Source organism: Centropristis striata, chromosome 1, assembly GCF_030273125.1.
Source record: "Centropristis striata isolate RG_2023a ecotype Rhode Island chromosome 1, C.striata_1.0, whole genome shotgun sequence".
NCBI classification, from domain to species: domain Eukaryota; kingdom Metazoa; phylum Chordata; class Actinopteri; order Perciformes; family Serranidae; genus Centropristis; species Centropristis striata.
Window position 1 is genome coordinate 45,614,028 of NC_081517.1, and position 22,432 is coordinate 45,636,459.

The 22,432-nt window shown below is 38.8% G+C and overlaps 1 protein-coding gene across 3 annotated transcripts in view; it reads right to left on the reverse strand.

The window, feature by feature from the left end:
• Positions 1–2,684: 2,684 nt before the first annotated feature.
• Positions 2,685–22,432, reverse strand: part of rptor (regulatory associated protein of MTOR, complex 1) — a 234,157-nt gene continuing 214,409 nt past the window's right edge. For 2 of the 3 annotated variants that reach the window (XM_059343832.1, XM_059343824.1), the window contains exons 30-36: positions 21,809–21,856; positions 11,442–11,548; positions 8,875–9,002; positions 6,075–6,161; positions 5,852–5,968; positions 5,278–5,407; positions 2,685–4,208 (exon numbers count right to left, since the gene is read on the reverse strand). In XM_059343832.1, the coding sequence (XP_059199815.1) occupies positions 4,140–4,208; positions 5,278–5,407; positions 5,852–5,968; positions 6,075–6,161; positions 8,875–9,002; positions 11,442–11,548; positions 21,809–21,856 (686 nt within the window). In that variant the 3' untranslated portion in view covers positions 2,685–4,139. The remainder of the gene's footprint in view (positions 4,209–5,277; positions 5,408–5,851; positions 5,969–6,074; positions 6,162–8,874; positions 9,003–11,441; positions 11,549–21,808; positions 21,857–22,432) is intronic. The other variant, XM_059343841.1, reaches the window with a different exon arrangement.

The following is a 22,432-nucleotide window of genomic DNA, read 5'->3' on the forward strand; positions in this document are numbered from 1 at the left end:
CAAAGTGAGGTTACCGCTAGGTGAGGTTACTGCTAGGTGAGGTTACCGCTAGGTGAGGTTACCGGTAGGTGAGGTTACCATTAGGTGAGGTTACCGCTATGTGAGGTTACCGCTATGTGAGGTTACCGCTATGTGAGGTTACCATTAGGTGAGTTTACCGCTATGTGAGGTTACCGCTAGGTGAGGTTACCACAAGGTGAGGTTACCACTAGGTGAGGTTACCGCAAAGTGAGGTTACCGCTAGGTGAGGTTACTGCTAGGTGAGGTTACCGCTAGGTGAGGTTACCGGTAGGTGAGGTTACCATTAGGTGAGGTTACCGCTATGTGAGGTTACCGCTATGTGAGGTTACCGCTATGTGAGGTTACCATTAGGTGAGTTTACCGCTATGTGAGGTTACCGCTAGGTGAGGTTACCACAAGGTGAGGTTACCGCAAAGTGAGGTTACCGCTAGGTGAGTTTACCTCTAGGTGAGGTTACCACTAGGTGAGGTTACCGCTAGGTGAGGTTACCGCTAGGTGAGGTTTCCGCTAGGCGAGGTTACCGCTAGGTGAGGTTACCACTAGGTGAGGTTACCTGTGTATACTGCAGGAGGGATGTTACACATGTCCTTATTCTCGTGATATAGCCTTTATTTATAAACTTTTCTATAGTGATTTTTCTATTTAAATAAATGAATAAATGTTTAATGTAGCCCTTATTTAGTTGTTTTTGTCCCACTTATGAATTAAATGCTGACTCATCTATATTTAACACATTAGATTTATTACATCCCTTAAAATCAAGAGGGCTTCACGAACCCCCGTGGATCTTTGGCGCCCCCAAGACTTGAGTCCGGCTCTCAGTCCGAGTAATGTGTCTTATTTGTAAAAACCAAAATACAAGTTACAAATTAGAAATTTGTATCTGTGGATAACAAAGCACTGTTTTAAAACAAGGACTATTTGTTGATCACTCTCTGTGCGTTTACAGGTAATAATGACACATTTAAGCCCATAAAAGAGTCGGCTCTTTTAAGATATAAAGACATAAAATAACATAATATGAAATAATAAAATATAATATAATAAAACATAATATATTATAATATAATATAATATAATAAAACATATAACATAACATAATATAATATACACAATTGGTCTTCCTCAATGCCAATCCGCTCTGAAAAAACTAATAAAAAGTTCCAGTTGGATGATGGTGATTAGTTCAGAGAGACCTAAAACTGTTGATGCTGTTTTGCACATTGTATTTTATTTATTTTTATTATGTTGTTTATTATAATTTTTACTCTATGCCAAAAACATTGTTTTTGTCCAGATGTCAGAAGTTGGCATTAACAAAGCACATTTACTTGATTGCTGTATTTAATTTCTATTTTTCAAGTACTTTACTTGTTTTGTTAGGTGTGTTTAAATTTTAAAAAAATGTCAAAATCTGTCCTTTTTTTATTTCTATGCTTTAGGTTTTTATAGATGTTTTTCTACCTGCTTTGTGTAGCAGAGTGGTTCTTCAACCAGTTAGAGAGTTAACAGGGATTTTACAACTGGAAATGTAACTGGCTACAGCAGTTTATTGACATTTAAGTTATAAATGTGTTCAAATACAAATCACAAGTCAAAACAGAGCTAAATGTGTCTGAACTATAAAAGGTATAAATGGTAAAATGAAGAACCATTTGGGAGCCAAAAGCTCTTCTTGGTGAACTGAGACAAATGATCCGAATCACTAGAAAGAGACAGAACTCACATCACTAGTGAGTCCGGCTGTCAGTCCGGGTCTGATGTTTTTTGTTTTAATGTTTGTTTTATGTGTTTTTTTGTAATTTTTTGGGTGGTTTCGGAAAAAAAAATCTTTTCTATTTTTTTTTTTCAGTGTTTTTATGTTATTTTTGTTTAAAAAATAAGTGTTTGTGTTTTTGTAATTTCATGTTTGTTTTCGTGTGTTGAAAATGTTGTGATCCAATAAGTCAAAATGAAAATAATAATCAGGTCATATAGTTGAAGTTGTGCTGAAAACAATATCAACACGTCATGGTGAACACTTTTAAAGTTGTTTTTCATGCAGAATGAAAAGGAGTTAAAAACCGACAGAATTGTCCCAATCTCTAAAGGGTTAAAATAGTGCATTATATTACTTCAGAGATATTATTCAATTCCGGAGACATTTTCAGGAAAAAATTTAAGATTTAAAAAAATGTATACAATTAGCTTGACAGATTTTGACAACTAGTTCAACATTTTTTTTAATGTAATGACTCACACAATGTAATGAGACTATTAGTTTTATATGGAATCATTATTCAGCATTCACAAGTATAGTTAATTTGACTGACATGACATAAGATATAATAGTTATAAAACAGCAGAGTTGTATGAAAGCACTTGATGACTGTACAAAAGTATTTGTAATGTGTTGTAAGGAGAAACTGCTGCTATGAGAACTAAAGACTAAATGTGACTAAATGTTGTGGAGGTTCAACTAACTGATGTAAAATGTTAATATTGATGTGAGAAATGCACCAAAGACGAGAACAACTGAGAAAAACTGTATTATCAAAACCGTTTGTCAGCTCTGCTTTGCTACAGTTATGATCTTCTGCAGAACTGAGATAGTTTTTATACCGTAGACCAGAATATTAATAAAACATGAGGAGAACAACACAGTTTAAATGAGGAACAGAGAGTCCGGTGTTGTATTTGGTTTATTTCATTGAGTTCATCTCTCGTCTATAAACCAGTCAGCAAAGCAGTCGAACGTCACAGACAAACCTGATTGTTTTCATTGTTCCTCGACTACTTTGTTAAAGTCTCTTCTTCTTTTTCTCCGGATCTAAAATCTTAAAACTCAAAGCAGGATTCTTAGAGATGAAGGTGATTTGGAGCCAGAAGTCTTTATTCTGGTGACGGGGGGGCTGCAGACTGGGGGGGTGGGGGTGTGTGAGTGTGTGTGTGTGTGTGTGTGTGTGTGTGTGGGGGGGGGGGGGGGGGGGTAAGGCTGTGTCCACTTCCTTCCTCCACCTCACTGAGGCTAAGGCAAACAAAATGCCAGCAGAATTAAAAACATAAAAATACAAAACAGAACGCGAAAAAAAGAGAAAATAAAAAAAAAGAAGCTGAATAAGCGAAACAGCAGAAAACTAGAAAACTAGAGCGTCGTGTGACCCGTCGACCCAAGGGGGAGGAGCTTAAATGTAAGGGGAGGAGCTTGAAAGATAAGAGGAGGGGCTTGGAGGTAAGGGGAGGAGCTTGAATGGTTGGGGGAGGAGCTTGAAGCTGTCAGGTTGTTATTGCTTTGCAGGACTGGGTGCTGAGCTTCCATCCAGCCCTGCTCTCACTGTGCTAGTTATAAAGGTGGTACGGTCCTAGGGGGGGGGGGGTTCCCTTTATACAGGTGATACGTTAAAAAACAAATAAACCCACAAAACCCCCTGAGCCTCAACAGAGGGTCTCGCATGGACAATGAGATGATGTTTGGCACGCTGGGGGAAGCAAGAGGAGTTCTAGCAGGGAGCAGGCTTCTGTTAGGGCAGCAACTGGAAGTCCAAGGCTATGGGGGCCCCTGGAGGACCCCTGGGGGTCCACTGGGGATCCACAGACACTCATCAGTCTGCCTGGTGGCCCCGTCCTCCGTCAGGGTCCATCAGGGTCCTTCAGGGTCCGTCCCTACAGACCTCTGAGTCCTTTGGTTGTGAGACGACCAGTAAAATGAGTCTATAGACCCTGGTGGGGGGGTCCAGCTTTGTGTTTTCTGCACCGGTGAATGTGTTTTAGCAGGACGTGCCCCCCCCCGGTTCAGGTAGTGATGCTCGCTGTGGCCGGGAGGAGGTGGGTACCTCTTCTTTAAAATAGAACCTCTATTCTTCTTCTATTTAAATATACACACTCCTCAGCACAGCCAAGTCTACAATCATTAGCTTCAGAATAAGAATATGAATAAACAGTGAGAATAATAATAATAATATATATATATATATATCGTGGTCGTTCGTAGCATGAGTTTCTGTCAGCAGCCATCACTAGAACATTCAGGGTGAATTGCATATGTACAAGAAAAACGTCATTTACATCCTGAGCTGGAGGCCCAGGGGTCAAAGGTCAGGTGGTGGTGGTGTTGGGGGGGGAGGGGGGGTGCTGGTGTGTTATCTGAGCCTCTTCTCTGCTGAGTAGATGGACATGTAGTAGTCGTTGCTGCCGACGGCCAGGTGAGGCTGCAGGACACAGAGACACCAGGTGAGACAGTCAGACATCAGAGAACACTGAATATATTCAGAGGAACATCTAGAGTCCATGTTTGTGTTTACATTGGAATCTTGTTTAACCCTTTGATGCAAAACATGGTCTAAAGTGACCCGAATATGTTTTTATATTCTATATCTTTGCAATAAATTAATTTCATCATTCAGTATTGGAGGTTTTCCTCAAATAACTTGTTTTTGATCATCAAACATCCTCATTTTTTGTTTTCATTTCTTACTTTTTGAATAAAAACCTTTTTTTTATCACTACACTTCTAAAGCACAAGGTCATGTTTGACCCATGTTGTGCCTTAGAAGGTGTTTATATGTTGAGCATCAAAGGGTTAAAAGCTGCTAATGTAGCAGTATGAGGTAAGCTAATGCTAAGCTAAAGAGCTAAATTAAAGCTGTGATCAGCAGTGATCAGCAGTGACCAGCAGTGATCAGCAGTGACCAGCAGTGATCAGCAGTGATCAGCAGTGACTAGCAGTGATCAGCAGTGACCAGCAGTGATCAGCAGTGATCAGCTGTGACCAGCAGTGATCAGCTGTGATCCAGCTGTGATCAGCAGTGACCAGCAGTGACCAGCAGTGACCAGCAGTGACCAGCAGTGATCAGCAGTGATCAGCAGTGATCAGCTGTGATCAGCAGTGACCAGCAGTGACCAGCAGTGACCAGCAGTGATCAGCAGTGATCAGCAGTGATCAGCTGTGATCAGCAGTGATCAGCAGTGATCAGCAGTGACCAGCAGTGATCAGCAGTGATCAGCAGTGATCAGCAGTGACCAGCAGTGACCAGCAGTGATCAGCAGTGATCAGCAGTGGTCAGCAGTGATCAGCAGTGACCAGCAGTGACCAGCATTGATCAGCAGTGATCCAGCAGTGATCAGCAGTGACCAGCAGTGATCAGCAGTGATCAGCAGTGATCAGCAGTGATCAGCAGTGATCAGCAGTGATCAGCTGTGATCAGCTGTGATCAGCAGTGATCAGCAGTGATCAGCAGTGATCAGCAGTGATCAGCTGTTCTCAGTGAGTCTTGTTACCCAGTGAGGGTGGAAGGCCAGACAGCTGATGGCTCCGATCCTCTGGCCCATGAAGCCGTCATAATACTTGATGTTGCTGATCACGTCTCCGTTGGCGTTGTAGACGGCGATGAACTGGTTCATGGAGCCGCTGCACAGACACAGACAGAGACACAGACATTTTTATACATTTTATAGATTCTTTTTTTAGTCATTTTGTGTCATTTTGTGTCTTTGTAAGTCTTTTATGTCTTTTTTTGGTCATTTTGTGTCTTTTTTTTTGTCATTTTGACATCATCATCCTCTGTCACTCAGATTCCCTTGTTCTTAACTTGTTCTTAACTTGTTCTTAACTTTCTCAATGGGAATTAACAACATACTTTGACAGTTTCAACAACTTCAACAACATACTCCGATGGAAAAAAGAAACCGTTTAGCTGTCCAGTTGTGCAGCTACGCTATAGAGAGTGTTGCTAGCTAACCGCTACCGGCTGTCGTTAGCTAGCTAAGCTAACTAGCTACGACAGAGCTTCCTTTTAGACACATTTTTCTCCTCCTTCGCTGATTTGAACCAGGAGAGCAGCAGTGAACTGACCAGGCGAAGAGGTTGGCCTGAGGGTGGATGTCCAGCGCTGTTAACCCTTTCACCGTCTGCAGAACGTTGACAGAGTCGGGGCTCCGAGGCTCGAAGAACCGCACGTCTCCGTTAACACTGGAGGAGCAGAGTCACAGTCAGAGAAACAACAAACACACAAACAAACAAACAAACAAACAAACAGTCTGTGTGAATGTGAAGAGGTAAACAACAACAATAGTACCTGACACTGATGATGTGTCCGTCTGTCTCCTTCTGGAGGTGAGCCTTCACCACCCAGGCTCCATGCTCCCTGTAGGTCATCACACGACTACACACACACACACACACACACACACACAGTTGAAACAATGTTAGATACTGTTTAAATAAAAACAATTCAAAGACTCCATTTATTCCAAAATATAAATTCTAAAATTCAAGCATTTATTCATTTTGCCTTTTTGACAGAATTCTTAAAGTGATTACTTTACTTTTGTGTGTGTGTGTGTGTGTGTGTGTGTGTGTGTGCAGAAGCTTTTTATCTCATCTGTCATGTAGAATAAAGATTTTCTTCTTTTTTTTTTTAAAATAAAAAAAGAAGAAAAAAGGAAGCAGAGTAAAATAAAGGTGTTGTGCTGTAACATGTAATAAAGTGGAGCACCACTGGGGGGCGTCATGGGACCACTGATAATCACCACCAGGTCTCCTGGAGACGCTGAGCTCCTCCAACCTGGTCCCCCTAACACTGACTGGACCTGGACACATACTACCCATAATGCACTCTGTCTAACATGGTCAACACATCCTGACTACAGAGTCTAACTGAGTCTAACTGAAGTAACTATATAAAGGGTTAAACTGAGAAAAACTGCTTTAAAGTGTTTATCGTGTTTTAACTGGCAGCCTAATGTGTTATAGGTAGGTCAGTGATATGACTCTTATTTCTACATGTACTGATGATGTCATTTTTATGCTCAAAAATCATGATTTATTTGACCTTTAACCCTATAAATATAGTTCCTGTCTCTGGTTTTGCTGTAAAAGGTTCTAATAGTGATGATAAACAGAGAGCAGGAACTATAATGTTGTTGTCTTCTTTCAGATTTTATATTTAGTTTTCAGTCAATAAACATTTTGACATTGATTTTGTTATAAATGTATTTAAAAGTGTTTAACAACTCTATTCACAGATTTGTGTATTTTAGACTTAATGTTATAAAGTAATGTTATATTTTAGCCTTAATATAATTTTATCTCACTTTTTTACTTCATCACTATCTAGATAATAATTTCCCTTTTAAATAAACTTATCATTTCTATTATTTTTACGTTTAAATTAGTTTATATATCCAAAACAGACTGTGGTAAGTGTAATTACTGTTTGGTTTGGAGTTGGATATTGTGGTTTTTATATCAGTATTTCTCTGAAATAAAGCAAAATTGAAATCTAAAACCATGTCACAAGATAAAACAGACATCAAGGAGTTCATTTTTGGTAAAACTCAATTTAGACCAAACATTTAGTTGACTTTGTAGGAGAGTAGAGGTGTGACAGGAAGTCTGATCTCTCTACATTTCAACATTAAAACTCATGGATTTATGAAGAGTTATTTTAGATCATCAGACACAATTTACTGCAGATATGAAGCATGAAAACAAAAAATGAACATGTTATAAAAGTGTATTTGTGTGTGAATTATAATGTTAAAACATCAGTTCAATGAGCTTTTAGACATCTTCTAAACATTTTAAAGAGATTTAAAGTGTTCTCCACCAGTGCTGTGAGATGTTCTCCAGCCTGAAGAGAACCTTTAAATTATCTCCACTTAAAGATTTATGAGCCACTTCATGCTTTAACTGCTTTGTTTTCCCTTTGGGAGCTAAATGAGAATAATGTTTAACCAACTGGGAGGATGTGGAGCCACCAGGGTCCATTAACAGAGGTGGTCCCCCAGGGATCTACAGCACCACATCTAGATTAAATATATATATATTTATAGATATAATAATAGATTGTAGGGTGAATAATGTAGGAGTGTTAACGCCACAGAAACGGCTGTTTGCTCTACGGTGGATTAAATAATGACGAGACAGAAACAGAAACTAAAGAGCAAAAGGGAAATTAAACTGGAATTAATAATCAATGAAACTAAAGCTGCAACAATTATTCTATTAATCGAACAATAATCGATTATTAAATTAATCATCAACTATTTTGATAATGGAATAATTGGTTTGAGTTGTTTTAACCCTAACTCTGTTTTTAGGTTGAGTTTTTATTACTATTTTATTGTTTTTAGTATTTTATTGCTTTTATTTAGGCTTAAGTATATTTGTGTATGATTTTTATTGTATTTAATTACTGTGCAGCACTTTGGTCAATGAGGTTGTTTTTAAATGTCTATAAATAAACTTTGACTTGACAATAAGTCAAAATTCTCTGATTTCAGCTTCTTCAATGTGAATATTTCTGGTTTCTTTGTTCCTTTATGACAATAAACTGAATATCTCTTTGATTTGTGGACAAAACAAGAGATTTGAGGACAAAATCTTGTGGTTTGGGAACACTCATTGATATTTTTATACATTTTGTCTCATTTTTTAGTAATTTTGTCTTTTTTTAGTCATTTTGTGTCTTTTTTGGTCATTTTGTGTCTTTTTTTTAGTCATGTTCTGTCTTTTTGACATCATCTTGTGGTTTGGAAACACTCATTGATATTTTTATACATTTTGTGTATTTTTTTATTCATCTTGTGTCATTTTGTCTCTCTTTTTTTTGGTCTTTTTGTGTCTTTTTGTGTCTTTTTGTGTCTTTTTGTGTCTTTTTGACGTCATCTTGTGGTTTGGGAAACATTGAATGATATTTTTATACATTTTATTGACCAAACAACTAATGGATTAATCGTTAAAATAATCGACAGATTAATCCATAATGAATAATAACCGTTAGTTGCAGTTATAGCTGGGCGATATGGACCAAAAGTCATATATATAATATATATGTGTGTGTGTGCTACAGAGAGGTGATATAAAGGTGTTACCACTCGTTTGGACCCATCCTGCGGTCGAAGACTCGGACTGATCCGTCTCCCAGTCCAGCTACGATCAGGGAGCGCTGGGAGTCACAGGACAGACTGGTCACACAGCTGTCTGCTCCGGTAGGGATGTCCTGAACACACACACACACACACACACACACACACACACACACACACACATACATTAACACACATTAACAAGTACCTTTTATATTTTTATCATTAGCCAATCAGAGCAGACTGGGCTTTTATCAGACAAGGACTGAAAGAGACAGAGAGAGAGAATACACGTCTATTCAGACACAATATTAGAAATATAATGTGGTTTTTCAAACATTAAAGCATGTGAACGTGTTGGAGTAGAGACCTAAACTAAGACTTTGTAATGAACCGTAGTGACGCATGCATGTACAAAGTATCACCATAACCAATCACAGATAAAGAAGTGGCTTCAACAAGTTTCTACTTAGAACTGCAAGTAAAGCAGGATTTGTTTGGGAAATAAAACTCAAGCTTTAGTTTAAGCTTCTAGACTAAATCAGTGATGTGGACATTAAAGGAGAGCTTGTCATCTCTCCCCAGGTTTTTGTATGAGGAAACTCTCTCAATGGATTTGCCATCTCAAGATAAAATGCCAGTTGACTGGTGGTAACTGTGACCAAGACTTTGAAAAGACCATAAACTTAGTTTTTTGAGTATTTAAGACCAATTTTAGATGCAGCAATGTATTTTGCAATGTCTGAAAAGCAGTCTGGAGTTCTTGTCCTGCTCCTGTGATGGTGGAAGCGTAGAATGTAAACCACTGTATCATCAGCGTATTAATGTAATTTTGCATGAATATCTTTACCTCCCGAGGTCATTAATAAAAACTGAAAACAGAATAGGCCCTAAAATTGATCCTTGTGGTACACCTTTGGTTAGCTCAAGACATTCAGATTTATAGCCTTCCACGTAAACACACTGGGTACGATCTACTAGACCAGGGATGATCAACAGGAGGCCCGGGGGCCACATACGGCCCTCACCCTCACTTGAAGTGGCCCTCAGTACAACTACATGCATTTGAGCATGAAATCTTAAAAGTCCAGTGTAAAAATGCACAAAATGACTTCTTGTAATTAATGTTGGTCTGCTGTTCTTGCACTGAAACAAAAAGAAATTACAGTAAGTGGTTATTTTTGATTTGCTCCAAACCTTTTGTATTCCTATTTATATTGTTATACATGCATTAGAGCATGAAATATGTTAAGTTACTGCACTGTAAACATATTTAAAATGTCAGTTTCATCATATCTGGTTAGTGATGCTCCTATATGTGGCCCTGTGGTAGTGGACATGATAAACTGAGGCCCCCTGCAGCATTTAAGTTGTCCATCCCTGCTCTAGATAATTCTTGAAACGTGACAGCATTTGCACTTAAACCAAAATGAGCGTACTACATGCCACCTAAAGTTAAACTGGATCCATGACACTTGAAAATCAAAGTTTTCATCCAAACAAGGGCAAATAAATCATATTGTGATATTAAATACTAAACCATGAGTAAATTCTGTTTGTCCAGTTCACTCCTGTTGTTGTCTGTTTTAGTGAACTAATGTGAGTTTGTGGCTCCATTAGTGTGTTTTCTTGTCCTTCCCTGTGTTTTTACCTTCTAATGGAGTAATCATTGTCTTGATGGATGGACTTAATACCGGGCCAACAGCCGGGCCTCGCCTCTGGCTGCATGTTGATGCTGCTCCAGCTAGAAACCAGCCAACAAACCCTCAGCAGAGCTCCTGATGGATGAGCTGTGACCAGGGTTAATGTGGAACCAGTGAGTGTTGACAATGGTTCCTTGGTTCTTTAACTCTCTAGAGTCCATGAAACCAGCTGAACATTAACCTCTTCATGACGTGAAGACATAAAAATGAAGCAACGTTGAGTCTCTCCATCAGCTTCCCTCTAAAGTTTTGGCTTGAAACTCCAAACCAGATTTATTTTGATGATATTCAGCCAAGTAAAACCGGAGATAATGTCAAATATATTTAGTATAAAATATAGAACAAGAGATTATCCTCATTTAAGCTGTTATTTTATATTCTGTGTATTGAAATATAATTTTCAAGATCAGATTTTTTTGGGTAATTTTGTGTTTTTTAAATAATTTTGTGTCTTTTTTTAATAATTGTGTCTCTTTTTTAATAACTGTCTTTTTTGGTCATTTTGTTTCTTTTTTAAGTAATTTCATTTTTTTCTGTCATTTTGTGTCTTTTTTGGTCATTTTGTGTCTTTTAAAAAAAATAATTTTGTGTCTTTTTTGGTAATTCTGTGTATTTTTTGTAATTTTGTGTCTCTTTTAAGTAATTTAGTGTTTTTCTGTAATTTTGTGTCTCTTTTTGGTCATTTTAATAACTGCCTCCAGCGGCCCCCAGGTAATTTGAGTTTGAGACCCCTGGCCTAAGCTAACACTTACCATTAGCATGTTAGCATTATGCTAAAATTCTTATACTCAAAGTCCAAGTTGCAGCTGTTCACTGTGAGGGTTTTGGATAAAATGAGAGCTAGAAGCAGAGTTGAGGTGAGGTCAGTACCTGGACCTTCATCTCCCGGTCCGTGTCCCAGATCCGGACCACTCGGACGTCTCCAGACGTCATGAGGAGTCCGGTCTCCTGCTCCCAGTCCACCACCATACCAGCACCTGCAACACATAGATATGATACACAACGCTCCATCAGACACACACCAGGCTGCACATACACAAATACACAATATGGGACACGAGTATGAATGTGAAATGACTGAGAATAACTTGAACACAATCTTTGAGCTGCAGTTTTACTGTAATTTATAAATGAACCCTCACACACACACAAACAGCTGTTAAACACAGCCAGCATGTGTTGAACACACAATCTGTTGGAGGTTTCACAGGGCTGCTGAGCCACATGGAGCAAGTCACAAGTCAAGCCAAGTCATGTTTTATTAATATATATATTCATACACAGAACGGGAGCCCAATGTGCTTCACATCATCACAACAATCACATATTAAAATGTCATAAGGGGACAAATCTATTGAAATAGTTTAAATAATTTGAACACTTCACAGGGAACAAATTACATAGAGATGACAAAAGCTAAATAAATAATTACAAAACAAATGAATAAAAGCAAAACCGCAAAACACAGCACAGATAAAAACATAAAGGCTAACAGAGCAGCGGGTGCTAGAGTGGGTTAGTTAGTGGAAAAGTTTGTTTTTTAGTCTGGATTTTAAATCAATCCTGCAGGTCTCCGGTAGCCACTGGAGGGATTTTAAAACTGGTGTGAGATGATCTTTTCTTGTGGTTCTGGTCCAGAGTCTTGCTGCTGCTGGGTTTAGTATCATTTGAAGGGGTTTTATTGGTTCTTTAGGGAAACCAGTGAAGTGGAGATTAGTGACAAAAAGACACATTCTGACACCTTACATGTCACTAATAATCAGAGCCTCCAGGGAACCAGAACCACAACAACTCTCTGTCAGTTTCTAAAGTTATGGATCAAGTCTGAGCTTCTGTTCACACATCCAGAGGAGGAACAGCTCTCCATGCAGATGGAGACTAGTTTAGTATTCTGCCTCCTTCCTGTGGCGTCGCTGGGACTGCAGACTGACCCTGGATCAGATCTGTCAGCACTTCCTGCCTGAGACCAGTCAAGTGGCACTCCAGTGAGAAAGTGATGAGAAAAGAAGCTGAAGACAGCGAGACTCTTCACATGTTGGCACTCGCTGCACACGAAGCTTCAAATGAGGATCTTTCAGATCCAGATCAGCCTCTAAAGCCTCTCCCAGCACAGGAGGAGAGTAAAGATTGTAGTTTGATAATAGAAGTTTATCTGGTGGAAGAGAAGCATAAAGGTCCTCTAATACAGTTAGAAAAGATGAGGAGAGATGATTTCTGGGGGTCGCCAAATCATTCTGGAGGTCAGCTCTGTCTCCACTCTGTTAAAGTGTTCATGTCTTTTAGTCTTTTTGGTGTTTTAATGTCTTATTTTGGTCATTTTGTGGGTTTTTTTTGTCTTTTTTTGCAATTTTGTGTCTTTTTTTGGTCATTTTGCATCTTTTTAGGTTATTTTGTGTCTTTTTTTTGGTCATTTTGTCTTTTTTAGATCATTTTGTGTCTTTTTTTAGTCATTTTGTGTCTTTTTTTGGTCATTTTGTGTCTTTTTTGGTTATTTTGTGTCTTTTTTTGGTCATTTTGCATCTTTTTAGGTTATTTTGTGTCTTTTTTTTGGTCATTTTGTCTTTTTTAGATCATTTTGTGTCTTTTTGTTAGTCATTTTGTGTCTTTTTTTGGTCATTTTGCATCTTTTTAGGTTATTTTGTGTCTTTTTTTGGTTATTTTGTGTCTTTTTTAGATCATTTTGTGTCTTTTTTGGTCATTTTGTGTCTTTTTTTGGTCATTTTGTGTCCCTTTTTGCTTAATTTTATGTAATTTTTTGGTCATTTTGTGTCTTTTTTTAAAATCTTCTTTGGGTAATTTTGTGTCTTTTCTGACAAATCCCAAAGTATCAAGTTGTTACTTTCCAAGGAGTCTCTGGTTGAAGCTGACTGTTACACACTCAGGAGGTCAGAATGGACCTTTAAACTGATAGCAAAGGACTTCGATTAAAAGAAACAATAAAATATAAAAACATATATATAAATGCACAGACAGAGAGATGGTTTAGTTGTTGTCTGCTTCATTATTTGTCCAAAATTCTTCGTATCAACTGAGTTTGTCTGATCTGAACTGAAGGTTGAGAACTACTGATCTGGATCATCTCCTCCTCCTTTAACTCATTACAGCATGCTCCTCCTTCCTGTTTCCTCCTCCTGTTGTGAGTCACCTCCTCCTCCAGTCTAAAGGAATCAATAACCATCTCCACTTCACCCACTGATGTCACCCTCCTGCTTTACTCGCTCGCTTCCTTCTCTAACCCGCCGTCTCTTCATCCTAATTGGCTCCTTTCTAACATTATTTCAGAGCTCCGTCTCTTCCCACTGCGCCTCCTTCAGGAGTCGTGATTCTCTCCTCTTTCTTCTCCTGAACCATCTGTTCTACTGCGTGTTGTCAGGAAACCCCCGGCCCCGTGTGGCGCTCCACATCCCCCCGTGATGTCATCGGGCCTGACGTCACGCCGTACGGCGGCCGCACCGCGGGGAAACACTTCACACGGACACGTTCACCACCGCGTGATCGCTGCTGCTGAGAGGAGGAGGAGGAGAGGAGGAGAGGAGGAGGCATTCCCTTTGAAGCCGGCAGCTCTGTGATGAGGATATCTGGGTTACACTGAGAGGAAGATTCCCAAACACACACACACACACACACAGCACAGCAGCCTTTCCTCTACAACAGGGACTCTACAAACTCTAATTATCTGGAGGCCGCTGGAGGAAGTTTCAACATGAAAAAGACACAAAATGACCAAAAAAAGACACAAAATGACCAAAAAAAGACAAAATTACAGAAAAAAAATACTTAAAATTACAAAAAAACCTCATTCATTTTGTCTTTTTTTGGTCATTTTGTGTCTTTTTTAGTAATTTTGTGTTTTTTTTGTAATTTTGTGCATTTTTGGGTCATTTTGTCTTTTCTAAGTAATTTTGTGTCTTTTTTTGGTCATTTTGTGTCTTTTCTAAGTAATTTTGTGTCTTTTTTTGGTCATTTTGTCTTTTCTAAGTAATTTTGTGTATTTTTTTGGTCATTTTGTCTTTTCTAAGTAATTTTGTGTATTTTTTTGGTCATTTTGTGTCTTTTCTAAGTAATTTTGTGTCTTTTTTTGGTCATTTTGTGTCTTTTCTAAGTAATTTTGTGTCTTTTTTTAGTCATTTTGTGTCTTTTCTAAGTAATTTTGTGTCTTTTTTTGGTCATTTTGTCTTTTCTAAGTAATTTTGTGTCTTTTTTTGGTCATTTTGTCTTTTCTAAGTAATTTTGTGTATTTTTTTGGTCATTGTGATAGTGCCTCAGCGGCCCCCAGGTAATCAGAGTTGGAGACCCCTGCTGTAGCCCTTTCCTCAGTCTTCCCATTCCCTCCTGCTTCTCCATCGTTCCTCTCTCTTCCTCTCACTGGGTCCGACTCTTCCTTCGTTATCTTCTCCTCCTCAGGCACCAGAATCCTCCCTGACTCCATCAGAAGCAGTTTTCTGGGAGTTCAGGGGTCAGAGGTCAACCATCTGCAACCCTAAACACATGAAGCCCTCCAGGTTCATCTCTCTCAGTCACCGATCAGCTGATCAGAACGGATAGAGTTCTGATCAGAGGAGCCTCACTGGGTCTTAGTCACCCACACAGAAATCAATATCTCCTCCTGGAGGACAGAGCTGTTAGAAGGAGGAGCAGAGGAGTGGGCAACGTTTCCTCAGCTGCAGATCTCTCCTCCTAACAGAGGTGGAGCTATAGATAGCTTCATGTTCTTTAACCCTCTGGAGTCCACAAAGCTCCAGAGCTTCTTCTTCATGACGTCACGAGGTTAAATTGTTCAGCAGCATGTTTCCATGTCCAATTTTTACTTTTTTTGCAGAGATTTTTCTAATTTAGCTTTGTGCATTTAGCATTTGTAATGCAATCTTTTGTGTTTACTCTTGTTTTTGTGTGTTCTTTGTAATTTCTTTGTGCTTTTGATGTATTTTCTACAAGCAGAATGAAAGGAGTCCAAAACTGACAAAAGAGCCCCAAACTCCAAGGATTAAGATCAAATGTTCTGGCCCAATAATGAAGTCGAGAACAGTATTATTGCTGCTGAATGTTCAACAAGAGGAAAGCTTCTCGTTTTAACAGGACCAGAGCAGCTGCAGCAGATCATCTGGTTCCTGAGACAATCTCACCTCATGTGTGATGTATTTATCTATTGCTTTTTAAAGTTTTGGCTTTTAAACAAGTTTACATGTACAATTTTTACTTTTTTTGCAGAGATTTTTCTAATTTAGCTTTGTGCATTTAGCATTTGTAATGTAATCTTTTGTGTTTACTCTTGTTTTTGTGTGTTCTTTGTAATTTCTTTGTGCTTCTGATGTGTTTTTGGTTTTTTATGAGTGTTATTATATAGGTGAGGTTGTCTTGAAAACAATGATTGGTGGTTTACACAGGCAGAATGAAAGGAGTCCAAAACCAACAAAAGAGCCCCAAACTCCAAAGGGTTAAATAATGTGAATGCTTAGACTTCTAAGGATTAAGATCAAATGTTCTGGTTCCAATAATGAAGTCAAGAACAGTATTATTGTAGCAGAATGTTCAACAAGAGGAAAGCTTCTAGTTTTAATAGAACCAGAGCAGCTGCAGCAGATCATCTGGTTCCAGTGTGCAGAGACAATCTAATCTCATTTGTGATGTATTTATCTATTGCTTTACATAAAAACCTCTGTTTCTCTGCTTCTATTTATTATCTCCAGAGGTGGAGCAGCTCTCCTCTCTGCAGCTCATTACAGCAGCTCCGTAGCCTCCTCTTCCTCTCCTCCTTCATCATGTTAGCTCTGTAAAGGTCCTCCTGGTCTCTGGTAATAAAGGGAGTACCGGGTCTTTCCCACCTTGTTCCTCTCTGACTAGATGACGTTATGTATGTCAGCTCTGACTGGCAGGGACTCTTCCTGCTCTAGTATTTATCTAACCTTTGGAGGCTGAGGCTGATATTTACAAGGTAAAGGCTTGACTAACACCTGCTGGATGAGGCACAGAGCCTACATGACATTAGCACTTACTATACTCTAATGAATAAAACAATGGGTCAACAAACAGAAGTATGTTCACGTTTTCCACTGGAATTTTTAAGTGAAGCCAATTTCTGCCAGAACATTAATTCAAAGCAATGTTTTGAGTCTGGTGGATTTCCTTTTCTAAGTCACATGAACTTAATAATTGCATTAATGCAAGTATTTAAGTTGATCCAACATGAAGAAGCTTGTGCATGCAGGAGACAGAAACTGGGCCGTTTACACCTCATCAAACTGTATTTTACATTAACAGAACTTAAAATTAAATTATTTTTTGATTAACTAAAAAATTGCTTTCTAGGCCAAACCTTGGACATCAACAGGCTGAGGCTCAGACAGCACTTTGAGTCTCTGAGTGCGAGATGTGAAAACAATAAAACTTTGTCATAGAGCTAAACCAAATACATCACCGGAAAGGTCTTGGCCTGGAGAGTAACATATATCAATTTCAAGGTTCTACAATATTCTTGCTTTGAGATATTGACCTTTGAACCTTAACCCTGGGGCATATTTAAATGATTATAACTAAGAGACAAAAGGGTTCCAGACATGAGACCTACTGTTATAGAAAGGTGTTGACATGGACTATAATGTGAGCATAGTCACTAAGGGCTGGGAGTGGGGGGGCTTTAGGGTATGCTGAAAAAATAACAAATCCCCCATTGAACAAGACAATATCTAAATTCTGATGCCAAAAATGTGATTGACATCCCCTCAAACCCCTGGAAAGCCACTAATTAAGTATTTCCAACTTCCAATTTTAGGGGAAAACCTGTTTCATTAAAAAAACTACAACTCCCTAGACCTCTCTTCAGTACTTATGTTGACATCAGCACACTTGTTGTAGTTCTTCCGTTTTAGGGTTGTGAAAACCTATTTCTACCCAATATATGGAATATCACACACTGTCTAATAAATAATTATACTGCATGTATATTATCTATGCTAAAAAAAAGACAACAATGTTTGTTTAATGAAGATATTCTAACTAAAACAGGAGAGCAACACCGACTGCTCTGCTCACGAAATGGAATGGAGCCCGAGGCGTTTACAGTGAAGATCGCACCACATCCTGTAGATTACAAAATAAAACAGCAGACAAATCTGATCCTAAATGGGTTAAAAGCTGTGGTGGAATGTAACTAAGTACATTTACTCAAGTACTGTACTTAAGTATAATTTTGAGGTATTTGTACTTTACTTGAGTATTTCCATTTTATGTAACTTTATACTTCTACTTCAATACATTTTAGAGGCAAATAATGTACTTTTTACTCCAATACATTTAGCTGACAGCTTTAGTTACTTTTCAGGTCGAGATTTAACATGAAAAAATGTAAACTTAAAATGACTACACTTTTTTAATGAATCTAATAACAGTATATTAAGTGATTAAAATGAGCCCTACCTTTACGAAATTAAAACACTGCTTACATAAATGCATCAATAATAATCTCGTAATATATTTAGAATATATAAAACAAACTGAGTGGGTCCATTATGCATAACGAGTACTTTTACTTTTGATACTTTAAGTACATTTTGATGCTGATACTTTTGTACTTTAACTTAAGTAAGTTAGAAATGCAGGTCTTTTACTTGTAGTGGAGTCATTTCATAGTGTGGTATTAGTACTTTTACTGCAGTAAAGGATCTGAATACTTTTACCACCACTGGTTAAAAGACAATGGAAGAAACAGACTGATCACAACTGAGAAAAGATATAAAAAACTAACTAACCCAGCGAGCCTGAGGCCTGGCTGCTGAACTCTAAACTTGTAGTCTTTTTAAATCTCCTAATGAGTTTCTATCTGCTGCCGACCTGCTCTACCTGAACTTCTCCAACAACAGATAGAGGAAATAAAGTTTCTATCGCTGGTTCTTGACCTACAAGATGCTGCAGACAAAACAAGGAGTCTGCTGCCTTCAGGCCGTTTCTCTCTTTCTCCTCAAACTTTAAGTCATGAGCCTCGCTCCGGCTTCACCTCGTCCCCGTCGGTCCTGGTCCTGGTTTAGAAAGTTCCCAGGGCCCCTGAAGTTACCGAGACCTCAGCAGAGCAGCTAAATGTAGAAGAGGACACGTCTAAAGAGGAGAGGGCTGCCCTACTTCTGCTAATGCAGCCGGAAGAAAAGGGACCAAGAGAAAGAAGGAAAGAAGATCCAGAACCGTACACTGTAAAAAAATCTGTTGCTTTTACAGAAACAAAATGGCAGCTGTGGTTACCAGAATAATTCTGCAAATACAGTACAAATGTAAACAAAAAAAGACACAAAATGACCAAAAAAGACACAAAATGACAGTAAAAGACACAAAATGACAGTAAAAATCCTAAATTACTTAAAAAAAGACACAAAATTATTAAAAAATACACAAAATGACTGAAAAAGACACAAAATTACAGTAAAAATCATAAATTACTTAAAAAAAGAAACAAAATGACCAAAAAAAACCCCCAGAATTACCAAAAAAAGACACAAAATTACCAAAAACAGTAATTAAAGGGACCTTCCACACACAACACGGTGCCATTCATATAAAACTCACATTAAACTTTCATATCAAACATATCAACAACTTTACAGAACAACTTGTTAATTTTACTGGTATTCAGTGTACAATAAATAATAACTGAATGTTAATTTACTGGTATTCAATGCACAATAAGCAAAATCTGCATGTAAATTTTGCATAAATAATGAGTATAAAAGCAGCATCATCCTGTTAAATTAGCAGTAAAGGACGCTATAATCTACAACTTTAAAATGTTTTTTTTTTAATTACTACAGTTTTACGATGTAAAATGTACAAGTTGTTCTGTAAAGATGTTGACATATGTTCTGTATTTTTTACAGAAATATTCTGGTAACAACAGCTGACAGGTTAAAAACAACAGGACATTTTTAGAGTGTACAGAGAGGTAGAGAGAGTAAATGAAGAAGGAGAATGAAACAAGTTGAGACGTTATTAACAGAATGTGGATCAGAACTTAATGAGATGGACTCTCAGTCTAATGTGGAGAGAAGTGAAGTGTGCTGCAGTATTTCCTCTGGAGTGTAACAGACTAATCCCTGAGGCGAGGCGACGGGAGGCTCGCTGCTATTAAAACACCACAGCACCGACACCAACCCAATTAAACAGGGACACCTCTGGGAGCGGCTTAAAATGACTGTTTTTATACATGAGAGGATCCGTCCTGAGGTGGACATGAGACAGAGTCACCACAGCCAAAAGATACCTTCTCCTTCTTTAAACAAGCATCAGTTTGAATGGAGTTTTGCATGTGGATTTAAGTCAAACGGAGAATTTGCTCTTTAATTGACAGTTCACTAAACCCCCCCCATCCCACAAACAGCCATGTGTGCTAATAGCGTAGCAACAGTATCCAGGAAGGGAAACTCTGTCAAGTGTTAGATTTGGTATGTGACCTGCTGCAAGCTAGGGCTGCATCATTACGGTCCAAATCACGATTATTAATCAGGATTATTCATCATGTTAGGGAAAACATCTGTATTTTTATTGCTCAACTTTTAAACAAACAATAGGAACAGTTTTTAGTGTCTGGTGCTTGCACATACACACTGACGGGTTAAAATCCCCTCTGGCTCTGCAGCTGGGAGAGACTGCTGCAGGAGGACTGTGCCACTTCGACTCGTTCTTACTCTTCTTAACGAGCCTCCGGCCCCCGCGGCTCATTAAGAAGAGCCTCCGGCCCCCGCGGCTCGTTAAGAAGAGCCTCCGGCCCCCGCAGCTTGTGAAAAAGAGTAAGAACGAGTCTCCAAAAGTCTCCAATAACACCAGAAAAAGTCTCTGGATTTGTTGCCAGTCGCTTTCTTGAAATATAGTCTCTAAGGGGGTCTGAAAAGTTGCTAAATATAGCAACAAAGTTGCTAAGTTGCCAACACTGCTTCACCGGCTTTTACAAATGGCACGTGTTGTTGTGGCGTCCAGTACTACGTCACATCCTGCTTAGCGTTCTATCCAATCAGCAACCAGGCTGTTTTCAGGGGAGAAACACAGCCCCGCCCCCTGGTGGTTGGTGGACTACTGGTGTAGAAAGTGTTGGTTAGATATGCAGGAGAGACGCATTTAAAATGGAAATATCACCGACGATCAGGTTAATTTAATTGTGGCGGCCAAAATCATGATCAGGTTTAAAATGTGATTAACTGTGCAGCCCTAGTGGGAACAGTATGAACAAAAGAAGTTGGAGCACTTTTTCAAAAACACATAAAAACAGAATGCATCCAATTCAAAATTCAAAGTAAAAAAAGATTTTCAGCTTTAACATTAAATATCTTCTAGGGTCGAAAAAGGATGAGCAAATCATTCATTATGTTCATTTTATTCACATCTGCTGATCGTGTTTCTGAGGGAATTGGTTCGTCTTCAAAGCCTTTTCTTCTTCCTCTTTGTCATACTGAAAGTGAAAACTACGGTTTGAATAATACAAACAAGTATGAGAGGTTGTGGTGAATGTGATCAAGGACTTATTAAGAGTTTAGAGCCTTTATACATGGGAGTGCACATCAATGAACTTGATTTTAAAATAGTCAGAACTTTGAACAGTGTTGTCAGTTTTCATGTTGTGTTGTAATATGAGTTCTTTCATTGATCGTCATGACTGTTATTAAAGCAGATTATTCCTCTACACATAAACACAATGCAACAGTGAGATGATAACATGTACTTGTATGGGGTTTTGTTTGTTTTTGTGTTCTTTGTTTGTTTTTGCTGTTTTAAGTGTTTTATTATAATCAAAGTTTTGTTGGTGTAGGCTACTGAAAATCAGTTGTATGTGATGTCAGACCATCTTTTTTAGTTTTATTGTTTAATTAGAGGGCAGACAAATATAAGAAATGTTTTCTTCTTGCTGCTCCTTTCCAATCATGAAGGTGTAGAGTTTGTCTCTGGACACATTTTGTTGTCCACCTTCATGAAAGGAACAAAATAAATAAATAAAAAATAAATAAAATAAATGTAGAGCACTTTGTATCAGCGGTGGCTGTTTTAAAGGGAAAGATAAATAAAGTTGATTTGATTTGATCTTTAGGATGACTGCAAGGGAAGAAGAGATGGAGCATCAACGGACAGATGGATGGATGGATGGATGGATGGATGGATGGATGGATGGATGAGGGGTGGAGGGTAAAAGAAAACAAAAAGCTGCTGGCTGTTTTAGTGCAGCAGTTTAGCTTTGGTAGCGAGGGAGGAGAAGGAGAACAGACACTCACCTCCTTGTTTACTCCTGTCCAGATAGATGGAGACCCTCCTGGCCAGACCTGGAGCAGGAGCAGGGGGGGAGGGGGAGGAGCAACAAAAGCAAGCAACACATTAGCAGAGACTCCCCGTGCATGCAGACACACACACTTACAGAATGACTTGATGAATCCTCGCCATGCATCCAGACAGCAGAGAGACGAAGGAGGCTGCAGAGTCTCAACACGACTAACTAACAGAGAGACGGATCAGAGAGAGTCTGGAAACAAACAGAGTCCCAAACCTCCAGACCTGCAGGACTCAGAGTCCCAAACCTCCAGACCTGCAGGACTCTGAGTCCCAAATCCCTTCAGCACAGAGCTGAAAGCTGCTGCTGCAGGACCAGCAGGACTATGTGTGTGACAGCGTCCTGCATCTTTTGGGGAATTTTAATTGTAATCTAACTGGGGTGAAGGTGTGTGTGATTTATTCTGTGAAACATAATGAGTCGTTGGCAGCAGGACGAGCTGCTGTGGAGGTGTTCGTCATGCTAGCAGCCTCGTTCAGCCTCTCTCTCTCTCCAGACCAGGGGAAGCACAAAACAATATAACATATAACAGAACAAAGTAACAAGAAGCCAAACAGACAGACAGACAGAA